The sequence below is a fragment of the Cryptomeria japonica genome, chromosome 4, assembly GCF_030272615.1.
Source record: "Cryptomeria japonica chromosome 4, Sugi_1.0, whole genome shotgun sequence".
Classification (NCBI taxonomy): domain Eukaryota; kingdom Viridiplantae; phylum Streptophyta; class Pinopsida; order Cupressales; family Cupressaceae; genus Cryptomeria; species Cryptomeria japonica.
The window spans coordinates 633,497,307-633,510,856 of NC_081408.1; the positions used below are offsets into that span (position 1 = coordinate 633,497,307).

A 13,550-nucleotide genomic window follows, 5' to 3' on the forward strand; every position below is an offset into this window, starting at 1 on the left:
CTCAACCATCCACATTGACCTAGTGTGTACAAGTCCACACAATTCAATCTCCTCAACTTGGTGTATGAGGTAGTGTTCTTGTGCATTGTAAAAAGCTGGAGGTAGACACTTTTGCATTTCACACATTAAATGAGGAATTTTTCTCTTCCAATATTTTATATCATCTTTATGGATTTCTTTACATGACAACCACCTACAAGGTATTCAAGACGCAAAAAAATATATTACATAAGAAGTAAAACAAATCGCAAATATAATATCTATACAACGAACTAAACAAATATCACTACTTACCTTATGTATTTTCCAAGATCATATATGACTTGCTTGACATTATTGTCGAAGTCGTCTGGGAGAGATAGAGGTAGAAAGTACTGCAACAATTATAAAATTATCTTTTCATTTTTTTGTAACATAATGAAAAGTACACGTACGCTCAGTACTTAAATACATACTAAAAACACAAGAACATGAATTACCTTAATGAAGGTATGCCAATCATGCATTTTCATCCCTAGCCCAAATTCACTTTTCTTTGATATGAGATTGTTTATGTTCGCAGCAAATCCTGTGGGAAATTGAATTTTTCGTATGACTTCTTTTATAGCATTGCTTTGCTAGTCCGTTAATAACCAAGGAAGCTCACTTATATTAATCTGGTCTCCATGGCTATTTGATTGAATGACATTTATCATTGCATGATTGGAATCTTGAATGTCACTACATATTTTGACAATTTTTTCTTTGTCACGCCTTCCATCCAATATTTTCCATAATGTCTCTGTTATATTCTTTCCAATATGCATACTATCAAACAAATGAACAATTCGTAACTACTCGTAGTAGGGCAACCTACTAAATTGTCAGGGATAACTTTGTATTCCCTTAGGAAGGTGGTCATTTATGCCTTCACGACCATCATGATCATCAATCACATCATCAGTAAACAAAACAAAATAGAAAAGATGTTTTATGACAAACCAATAGATGGAATGGCATTACCTTGACGATTAATTCTATTATATTCCAACTTCCACAGGTGAGGTGTCATTCTTCGTGGCTTTGATGTATTCTCTTCTTTCCCATTGAAAAGATGTTTTTCAGTATTTCGATACTTATGACTTTTGTGGAGAAAGTGCCTATACTCATCAAACACTTGCTTTCCTAAACTTTTTGAATGACGAGATTTCATCTTTGGACCACAAACAGGACATGCAAATTTTCCCTTTGTTTGAAGACCTACAAGATAATGTATAATTGGATTAAATATGATAATTTTTTGAATTATAATGTTCATGCACAACTTAAACACTATAACATACCACAAAAATGTGTTAGCCCCGGGGCATTGTGTATTGTCCATAGAAGCATCGCATGGAATTGAAATTGTCTTTGTCCTATTGGTCTAGAGATGTCATACATAGTGACACCATTCCATAACTCCAGTAACTCATTGATAAGAGGCTCAATATATACATTCATATCTTTAACTTGGTACTTACCTAATCGAATGAACAAAAACATTACATAATTATTATGACCATTTTACTGCAATATTTATAATTAAATTTAGATGACTATATTTAAATGATAAAATACCTGGAACAATCATTGCCAACATTATGTGCTCCCTCTTTATTGACATCCATGGAGGAATGTTATTGTTGATAACAAAAATAGGCCACACTGAGTAAATAGATCTCATCTCTCCAAATGGATTGACACCGTCCGCTGCCAATGAAAGCCTAAGATTACAAGGTTCTTCTTTAAAGTGTGGCCACTTTTCCTCTATGTCCATAAATGCTGAACCATCCACAGGCATTCAAATAATGCCATCTCGACTTCTATTGCATGCATGGTAATCCATAAATTGTGCCAAGGTAGTGCACTTGAATAATAGTTGCATACGTGGAATAATGGGAATATAACGAAGAACCTTGCAGGGAACCCTTTTTGTTATTTGATCTGTTCGATATCTACTGATATGACATTCAGGGCATTCAGTTCAAAATTCATGTTGTTTGTGATGTATAATATGATCATTAGGACAAGCATCTATTGCTTGATACTCCATTCCAATATCTTTCATAACGGCAGATAATTCTCAGTATGAGTGAGGTAGAATATTTGATGGTGGTAACAAAAACTCACCTATCAATCTACAGCAACAAAATATAGTTTGTTATAATAAAGAATATTAATGGTAGAGCATGATTCACAGTTTATTATGACATATATGACATGCCTTAACATACGTGACATTGTTATGTTGGATAAACCATTCATAACCTTCAAGTTCACCAGCAACAATACAACAAAGAGAAGAGTTGCCTACGAGCCTTCATAAAGGGCCTCAGATGCCTTCTCAAGTAGAGGGACATCATGAACAACATCAAGGTCATCTTCATAATCATGATCAACTGCGCGAGTACTAAATGAGTCATGGATCAATGTATTTGTACCATCATCTTCAATTGTGTTTTCTGGCTCATGATCGTCATCTTCCATGGGATCATTATCTTCAGCTTCGATATTCACACCTCCATGTTCGTCCACTTCAAAAACCATATTCTTAGGGTTGTGTTGATTCATACCATGTGCTCCGAGGTGCTCGACCTATATAAAATTGATATACATAAATAAACTGTGATCATGATCTCATCATCATGTGATTTATTATGTATATAAATTGTCAAAACGATATAATGAAAAACTTACCAATGGATGATAATCATGTCCACCTTCAATGTGACCATGCAGCCTACAATGTTTCTTCGTTGTTTTGATTAGAAGTCTTCTAGTCTTTAACCCCTTACAAATTTTGCACGGACAATAACATTTTCCATCACCTTTTCTTTTCAAGTTAGACCACAATCTAGCAATTGTCTCCTTATTTTGTTGTTCGTTGATATTGTCTGACATGGTCTTTCTTCACAAGCAAGAAAATAGAAATTATTGTCTGACATGGTCTTTCCCTCACGAGCTGGCAGATCCTGCTTCCATACTTTAATTCTATTTTCTCAAAGGACAATCCTAAAAATCCATGCATTGCAAACAACTTTTTACACCTTTGTTGGTTGTGGTGGCGTCACAGAGAGTTTACATCAATAAATTAAGAACATGCCAATGCTTTTAATGCAGCAGTAGAAGTCTATCTCTTATTCAATATCTCTAGTGAAACCCCCATGATCTTTTCTTGGAGTAGAATTTGTTATATTCTAGAAAGGGTCTTGTCTTTTGTTGATGGGATATTCATCTACCTCAAGAAATAACTGTTCTTATCTCCAAAAAGAAGTGGAACTAAATGAAGATCTAGCACCATGAAATTAATCCTCAAAAGGATTACTATAGTTAGTTTTGGTAGATAATGATCTGGGTAAAATACTAATGTGGCTTTACGAAACATTATGTACTAGCTTAGCATACTCTAACAACTTTGGTGCGACATGCTACATCCAATTAAGTCTCCATCGGTATCTCTATTGTGTTTATGGATTGGGATTCAATGTACTCTTTTTATACACAGATTTTACTTTCAACTGAGGAGGTTTGTATGTACTTACTTATCTATCGATTGTATCCCGATTTCAGGAATTTCTTCTAGCAACAAATCATTTGTTGTAAATTGTACAAGTGGAAGCTTGAACATGCCTTCTATGCTAGCCTTGTTGATACGTTCAACGCCAGCTTGTGCAACAAATCTTTAGAACTCCATTTTTCCGAATTGAAGAGTGAGTAGTAGGGACAATCTAGGACACTTACAGAGGTTTTGCAAGAGAGATAAATAGACCTAAATATTATGGCTTAATAATGATCAATAGGTAAACAGATAAGAAACTCTCAATATCAAAATGACTTTCTCAATTGTCTTTACTAGAAATGCATAGATATGCTAATAATGGCTTTATGACTGTATGTCAACTTTAGACTCAATCCAAGAAGAGCTATAACTAATATGCGATATCTAGATGTATGATCTCTATAATATAACAATCCAATAATTATGTTTCCACGCATCTATACCACAACACAAACATCATGCTAGTGTTCAGCCATAGCAATTGATATCATAATTATAGAATGTGAAATATGCACATAACTATGAATAAAGATTAAGAAAAACAAAGAAAGATGCTCATTGCAAACATAAATGACTAATGGACAAGAATTGAATTCATTGTAGATAGTTTTGAATATCAAATTCACTTATTTGTGTGCATTTAGTAACTCATGTACTTGTGGCCAACCATTTATCTCTTTCATAAATTAAACACTTATTAATAACATTAAATGGCTCAGTAATTATGATTTAGTAGAAATTAAAAATAAAATATTTTATTTCAAGATAGCTCACACTATTCCCTATCATATTTTAGACTCTCAATTTTGTTAGTAGTGGTTTGATGTCTTTGGAGCTGATCATTGCATTTCTTTAGTTACGTTTGCCAGCCTACTCCCAGCTTGTGCCAAAATGGGAGCTTTGGAACAGGGTATGGACATCCATCAAAGCATAAAAGATAGAGGAATTTTGTCAGATGTAGTTGCAACTACACAAAATGGATTTGTTGAGAAGGCTCTAGAAACTTTCAAGCAAATGCAATCAGCAGGTGTAAAGCCAAATTCCACGACCATTGCTACTATCCTCCTTGCCTGTGCCAAAATGGGAGATTTGGAACAGGGTATGGACATTCATCGAAGCATAAAGGATAGAGAAATTTTGTCAGATGTTGTAGTTGTAACTCCCTTGGTAGACATGTATGCAAAATGTGGAAGCATAGACAAGGCACGTGAACTATTTGATAGAATGCCTGAAAGAAATGTTGTCTCATGGACTGCAATGATTGTTGGATATGTACAAAATGGATTTATCGAAAAGGCTTTAGACACTTTCAAGCAAATGAAATTGGAAGGCATAAAGCCAAATTCCACAACCTTTGCTAGCATCCTCCCTGCCTGTGCAAAAATGGGAGCTTTGGAACAGGGTATGGACATCCATCAAAGCATAACGGATAGAGGAATTTTGTTAGGTGTTGTACTTGCAAATGCCCTGCTTGACATGAATGCAAAATGTGGAAACATGGACAAGGCTCATGAATTGTTTGATACAATGTCGCAAAGAGATGTGATCTCATCTGAACAATCAACACGCGCATATACGGGAGGAAGGGATTGTTGATACAAAATTGAATGCTCACTCCTCAATCACAGTTCTATGGTTTTACGAGATTAAACTAGGACAATTAACCACCACATGTATATTTTTTGCAACATGAAATTAAAAACTAGGGCAATTTGAATCTACCTCCTGCGTGGGATTGCCTTCGACGCGGGTTTGATGTTCTTGGGGGTTGAAGTCGCCATGGACGCCTACGCGGGATTGCAATTCACAAATGAATTCCCCGCCTCTTTTTTTATTTTGTAATGGCTGCTGTCGTCGGAATTATGACGAACTCAAGCATTTTTTTGAAAAAAAGAAAATTATCATTGCTAATGCCTTCTTTGTCGAAACCAAATGGGTAATTTCTGTCAGAATTACGACGAATGTGGGCATTTTTTCAAAAACAAATCAAATTTGGCCACAATATACCTTCTTCGTCGAAAAACTCAATCGAAAATCTAGTCCAAATGTATTAGTGAATGAAGTAATCTCTCTCTCTCTCTCTCTCTCTCTCTCTCTCTCTCTCTCTCTCTCTCTCTCTCTCTCTCTCTCTCTCTCTCTCTCTCTATATATATATATATATATATATATATCTATCTATCTATCTATCTATCTATCTTTATCACACAAGCAGTGGACATATTTAATTATGTGTGCCTAATGAAACCTTTATTCCTAACAACCTTTCATTGAAAGAGTTATTCAAGTAGATTCTACAAAGGTCAAAAATGCTTGGAGTCACCCTTCGGATGCCCCCTTTCTCTATCTCCCTCTCCCTTTCCCCCCTCTCTCTCTCTCCCCCATCTTCCTCTCCCTCCCCCTCTCTCTCTCTCACCCTCTCTATTTCTATCCTTCTCTCTCTCTCCCTCTCTATCTCTCTATCTCTCTCCCCCTCTCTCTCTCCCCCTCTTCTCCTCCCTTCCCCCTCTCTCCTCTTTTCGCATCCCTTCCCTCCTCTCTAACCCCCTCTTCCCCTCCCTTTCCCCCTCTCTCTCTCCCCCTCTTCTCCTCCCTTCCCCCTCTCTCCTCTTTTCGCATCCCTTCCCTCCTCTCTAACCCCCTCTTCCCCTCCCTTTCCCCCTCTCTCTCTTTATCTACATCTCTCTTCCCCTCCCTTGCACCACTCTCTCTCTATCTCTACCTCTCTCTTCCCACTCTCTACCCCTCTATTTCATAACACTCAGATGGAGGCCAAAGTGATAGCACTAAATTTTAGGACCAAAAATGTGAATGGATTAGGTGTCCTTAACCCATTTGCATTTTTGTCCCTAAAGAGGTGCTCACATTTAAATAAATAATGTTTTAGGTTTAGTTCTATGGGCACATAAATGACTTGGGCCAACACAGTCATGGATTTTAACTAGAGTGGTGAACAACTAGATGCAAACTCAAAATCAAATCCTAGGGATAAATAGTGTAGGTAGGGATAGGCTAGGATAAGGTTGTTTATCAACTTTCACAATATGCTAACTTTCACCCTTGTCAATACATAAAGGACAGCCTAGTCATCAAGGGTCCACAACATAAAGAATATTTGTCTTGGCCCAATTTTTTCTTATCTACAAAAATAATTTACATACCTTAGATGCATATTGGACATAGTATCACTTGTAATTCTTAAATTAACTTACTTTTTTTATCTTAATGATTTACTATTACCAACCAATAGATTATTACTTCTATTCTTCATAAACTCTTGTGTTTGATAATCATTATTGTTAAGCCATGCATAAAGCTCTTCTATGTGATTTTAATATTTTGATAAAAAATTGTTGTATTTTATTTTGAAATATATCATAGATATTATATATTTATATGTTACTTCTTAAAGTTTTGATTTCATAATTTTATTTTTTTTAATATATGTTGATTGCTTTTGGTTATTATGTGCATATATTAATGATATGATGTCTTGTGTCTTTTATAATTGTAGAACCATTATTTAGTATAATCAATTTTAATAAAAAAGTTAATTATGTTTTTGTATTTGATTTTGAAACTAAAGTAAAAATTAAATAAATAAATGCGTGTTTTGATGTTAAAAAAGGAGATTGATTTTACTATGATTAAGGACTCCTCAAAATTTCATTTTGTACTTGAAAATAAATTAATATGATGAATGTGCACTATGAAATCTAAAACAATGCACAAATACTTGGTACAAGGCTACATTTTTTGCTTTAAACCCTTTGAGTGTAACTTTGATTTCAAAAGTGCAAGCTTGAACCTTTAGTGTAATCATGAACCTCTTCTCTCTTTCTTATTTACATGCATAATAATGTAGGGACACACCCTTTTAACTCAATTAAGTTGATAAAAAAAAAACTAAAACTACGAAAGGAAATTATTATGATTAAGCATGTCACATGTACTTATCTTCATTACACCTAGAAATATATAATATTAGGATCAAACAATAGTCTTACAAATACCTAATTTGTTCTTATTGATATTAATGTCGATGTCATTCTATTCATTTAATTTCTTTATTATTTAAATTTGAAACTTTAGCAAATATAATTAAATACTTTTTCTTATAAAATTATAATTTTTTAATTATATTAAAGTTTAAAGAAACAACAAAAATAATATTATATGTTAAATCAAGAGTAAATTATAGCATGTTAACTCTCTACCAATCCAATATTTAAAGAGTGATAATCAAATGATAACGAAATAGTCTAAAGACCATAATAGTATGATAGTATAACATAGACATGTATTATAGCAAAATAGTAATATAGTAGACTTAAGAGTCATTATAGTATGGCATTACAAAAATAGTCAAAACACAATAAATGAATAGTAACATAATGATAGCTATCTTCATCTTCATGATATCTCATTTGTGTAATGTAAAAAATAAAGAGTTAAGTTTGCAAACTTGAAACCTGAAACCTGAAACCATGAATCTTACAAGTTCATTACTTCAATGTGATATATGTGTATGCGTGTGTGTGACATAAGTACAACTTAATTTTATCTTAACATAAGAGCAATTAAAGAAAAAAAGTTGGCAATTTTTTAATAATTGAACTACTAATATTTCATGATCAAAAGAGACATCATACCAAATGTTTTTATATTTTCTACCCTCTCTATATGTCTCGTTATTTCTATCTCTCTATTTTTATCTCTACCTCTACCTCTCTATCTCTCTATCTATTTTTCTCCCTCTTCCTGTCCCCCTCTATCTTCATCTCTATTTTTATCTACTCTAAAATAACTGCACTATTGGCATAAACTTGATGCATTGTGTCCCTTGCTAAAACATGTTTTGCAAGCTCACAGCGAAACCTGCGAGAAATATCCATAAACTAGTGAACTACATGTCAAAATATATTTTAATCAATACTGATTTATAATGATCATTTAAATTGTTTTATGCCAACATTAAATTCCATTAATGAATTAAAATTAAAATTAAGATTAAAATTAATTATAAATTATTTTTAATAATTATATTTTACATTTCATTTATAATTACAATATAATTATATAATTTTATAATTAATTATCATATATTTAATAAAATATAATAAATTTATAGGAACTATATTTATGGTCACAATTAGAATTAATTTCAAAACTAGTGAGAGCCACTAGTGATACTTGTTTCTATATTGAATTGAGATGGAAATAAATATTATGTTTCCGGATGACTGTATGGTCAAAACTTATACCTCCTCAGCTACATAAAAGGTTATAATAATGCTGGTGTATATTAGCCTCACATGAGTGTTTATGTTGTCAATAGGTATCTTGGTGATTAAATTCTTGGCGGATGCGCGTGCCATTGAAAAACAACCAACATAAATTCTTGCTCTACACAGGAGAATTCTTGGGCAACCATGATTCTGCCGGGATGCTATGTAAGAAAATCAATTTCAAATACTCCAGTTCGGCATATGCTTTCCTCTTGCAAGAGTGTCTTGACAAAAATGATCTGGCGGAAGGCAAACGGATTCAGGCCCACATTATTCAATCTGGATTTGAATTCCGAGGAAATAAACTTCTCACGTTATATGCTAAATTAGGAAATTTGGAGGACGCTCGCAGGACATTGAATGAAATGAGTAAAAGAAACGAGGTTTCATGGAATGTGATGGTTACTGCTTATGCAAGGCGTGGGTGCAATAAAGCAGCCTTATCATTATTTTGTGAAATGAAAATGATGGGATTCGAACCCAACCAGATTACCTACGCTAGCGTTCTCCCAGCCTGTGCTAACTTGGGAGATCTTGAACTAGGCAAGGAACTACACCATGAAATCATTAGAAGAGGATTTCAGTTTGATGTTTTCGTAGGGAATGCACTTGTTGACATGTATGCAAAATGTGGGAGTTTAGAGGATGCACGCGATGTATTTGACAAAATGACTCAACGAGATTTGGTTTCATGGAATGCCATGGTTTCGGGATATGCACGGAATGGACATGTGGATGAGGCATTGAAACTCTTTGAGGAGATGCCTCGACGAAATGTGAACTCTTGGACGTCAATGATTTCTGGTTTTGCTAATCATGGTTGCAGCGAACAGGCTTTGAAGATGTTTTACTTAATGAATCAAACAGGTATTGAAAGCAGCCATTTTACCATTTCTAGTGTCCTTTCGGCATGTGCTGACTTGGCAGCTCTCGATCAAGGTGAGCAGATTCATGAAGAGGTAATTAGAAAGGGATCTGGAGTCAATGTCTTTGTGGGCAATGCTCTTTTAGACATGTATGCAAAATGTGGATGCATAGAAAATGCTCGCAATGTGTTTGACAGAATGCTTCAACGAGATGTTGTGTCATGGAATGCAATAATTGTTGGGTATGCCATGCATGGCTATGGCAAGGAGTCTCTACAACTTTTTGAAGAAATGCAACATTCTGGGAAAAAACCGGATCATGTCACCTTCATCGGTGTTCTGAATGCATGCTGCCATGCGGGCCTAGTTGATAAGGGATTGCGGTATTTTCATTGCATGAGTCAGGAATATCACATGGAACCTGAAATTGAGCACTATGGCTCTATGCTTGACCTTCTTGGTCGTGCAGGACACCTGAATATGGCTCAAGACTTCATCAACAAAATGCCAATAGAACCTGACGTTGCTGTGTGGGGAGCTTTGCTTGGAGCCTGCAGAATTCATAGAAATTTGGAAATGGGAGAATATGCAGCACGACAACTTCTTGAGCTGAACCCTAAAATGGTTACACCTTATATAATGCTGTCAATGATTTACATGGAAGCTGGCAGGTGGGAAGAAATTGAAAAGGTACAGGAAGTGGTTAAACATGGGAGCATAAAAAAGAAACCTGGATGCAGTTGGATTGTGGTTAACAATCAGGTAAATGCCTTTGTGGCAGGAGATAAATCTCACCTGCAAACTGAGATAATATATGCAAAATTTGGGAAGTTGTCTGTAGAGATGTGGGCAGCAATGGGATTGAAGAGATTACTTAATGATCCGAACGAAGAGGCAGAGGTAAACTGTTACAAGAGAAAGACGATCGTAACGTAATGAGATGACTGCAGCTACAGATTTGTGGACCATTCAAATGCGTAATGATATGGTCAGTGAGACTTCGCCACCAAGCTTTCAAGATTGTCTAAGAAATTGCTGAAAGGATGCCAACATTTTCCATTATTCCCAATGTCGATGGTGTCGCTATGGGAATGTTCTTGGTACCAAATAGCCCTGCTCAGAAATAACGTGAAAATGGCAGAACTAAAAGAGTTTCAGTTCATGCCAGGAAAAAATGGTAAAATCACATTATAGAGAATGCAAAAGGTAGAATAATGTTTCTGCACTAGGCAATTTTCTATGATATGCCTTCTGCTTTAAACGAAAAGCATTATAGTGATGGAAGCCATAGATATCTGCAGACATGGGATAAGGGCACCGGGATGGGGTTGAGAACACAATTCAAATTACGGTATGCGAGTAAATGGATAAGTATATGGCCATAATATATACATATATATATATAGTCATAAAAAATTGTAAGGTGAAAGGGATACAGTCAATATTCCTATAATGGAATTTATAGGCAACTATCAATGGAAGTGAATAAAGAGGAAGCTGATTGCAATTCAAGTTTGAAGCTTTATCAAACAGGCATCTCCTGTGAAATAAGACAAACTGTTCACAAGGACAGTTACTAATTCAAGTCAGAGTTAAGCATTTTCTTGGTTTAGTTTAAATAAAATGAATAATATTTGAAATTTAGGGTTTTTGACTGCAACTTAAAAATCACAAGCACCTAGAAAGGAAAGAGAAATTTCTTTATCTTCCCAATTTCAGTTCTACCTTTTTCTTAAATATTATGGTTGATCCTTATATGAGATAATGTTTAAGAAAGACTTTCTTGAAAGTATTGCTGTTGTTTCTTGTCAGTAGCCAAGACATAGGCTTGTATGATAAACAGCTTTAATATCTGACAAAGGCTCTCATGTCAGCAGCCACAGATACTTGGATCAATCCGAATGCATAATAGTGTGGCCAGTGGCCACTGAGTCTTCGCCACCAAACCCTCGAGATTGTCTAAAATATTGCTGAAAGGATGCCAATGTTTTCCATTATTCTCAGTGTTGATGGTGTCGCAATGGGAATTTTCTTGATACCAAAATACCCCTGCTCAGAAATCAAGTGGAAATGAAAATACTAAAAGGATTTCAATTCATGCAAAGGAAAAAATGGATCACATATAGCGGATATAAAAAGTAGAACAATATTTTGCACTACGCAATTTTCTATGCTATACTCTGTTGTTTTGAAAAGCACCTTGTATAGACATTATAGTGATGGAAGCATAGTTCGTTGGGGACATGAGGATTTGGCACGGCAAAGGGGACGGGAACACGATTCAAATTAGGGTATACAAGTTAATGTGTGTATCAAGAAATAATGGAAGATCTTTGCTATAATATTATTGTTTATCATTTAATTTATGCATAGATCTTAGGCTTTAGTGAGTGAGTATGAATGTGGATTTTGGATCTTGCATTGCCTTATTTCCATCTTATTTAAATTCACATAACCTACATTCATTTTTTTTATACATAAATTAAAGACATGGGGTCTGCTCCCTTTATAATTGATTAAATGTTGCCATTACATTGATTTCTCAGCCATTCCTTTTACAATTGGTCGATCCTATATCATACCTGACATCTGTTTGCTACTTAATAATGCCAAAAACTTGACTGCAAAAAAACTCATCAATGACTCCTACGCACTGCTTTAGGCAAGTAAGTTTCCTCCCATAGACTTGAACGGGGATAACTCTCTATTACATTTCCTCTCATCCTCAGGCATCCACAAGGGAAGTGGCCTTGGCCTTGTCATACAACAGTCACAAAAACCAACAATGTTTGAACAGAGGAAGATGCTTCCATAACTCATACAAATCTGCTGGCCCGAGCATGCCCACTTCAACAACAACAAAGATTAGGATGGGACAAAACAAGAGTGCAATCTCAAATCCCCTTGTGGACAGAAAAATTAAAAATGATATGTCCCTATGACCAACAATCCAGACAACATACTACTTACCTAAGCTGACCTTGGTCATTTCCTACGGTATGATTGTCATCATCCTTGGGGCTCCTATCTTACGTCATCTTCATTCACTGCCATGTTTGCCAAAGCATCGGCTTCTGAATTAGTCTCCCTGTAAATATGATTCGCAGTCACATATTCAAGCTAAAGTGTCAACTGTTTGGCTACTCCCAGCATGGCATTCAATCTCCAGTATTGCATTCTACCTGTCTTAAGAGCACTGATTACCAGTGGTGAATCCTCCTTAATGGCTAATCGATTTATTCGTAGCTCCACTCCTTTCCGGAGGCCCAGAATAAGGGCCTAGAACTCAGCTTCATTATTCATCCCAGTTACTAGTGGTATTGAAAATTCCCCTCTTCTCTGTTCTCTCCAATCTCTAATGATAAAGCCTGCCTCGAATAACCTTGGGTTGCCCTTTGAGGTTCCATCGAAATTCAGTTTACACCATCCCTCGCTTGGTGCCTCCCACCTTGCCTCCTTTCTTGGCTTTGCAGTCTCCTCACCTCCAACCCCATTAACATGAGGGGGGTGAAGTTCCCACCTGTTTTTAGTCATCTTATTGTCCCATTCTGTGACAACCTTTCTACTTGCCATTTACTTTGCTCTGTCATTCGCAACCTCTACGATAGCCACTTCCACCTTATTTAAAAAGGAAGACATACTCATTTATTTCCCTTGGAAGATCTTTCTGTTTCTCTCTTTTCATACTTCCCAGACCAAAATCGATGGGCTGATAATCCATAAGCTAGTTGTTGCCATTGAGTCATAATTGGCCAAGTCTTAAACAAGCTCCAGATATCATTTGGTAGCCTTGCCCCAACCCAATTAAGCTCGGCACAT

The 13,550-nt window shown here is 35.5% G+C and overlaps 1 protein-coding gene across 1 annotated transcript; it reads left to right on the top strand.

The window, feature by feature from the left end:
* Positions 1–8,878: 8,878 nt before the first annotated feature.
* Positions 8,879–10,763, top strand: LOC131047770 (pentatricopeptide repeat-containing protein At2g13600). The gene has a single exon (XM_057981561.2). The coding sequence runs from the start codon at positions 8,943–8,945 to the stop codon at positions 10,665–10,667; it is 1,725 nt and encodes a 574-aa protein (XP_057837544.2). The 5' UTR covers positions 8,879–8,942; the 3' UTR covers positions 10,668–10,763.
* Positions 10,764–13,550: the final 2,787 nt, after the last annotated feature.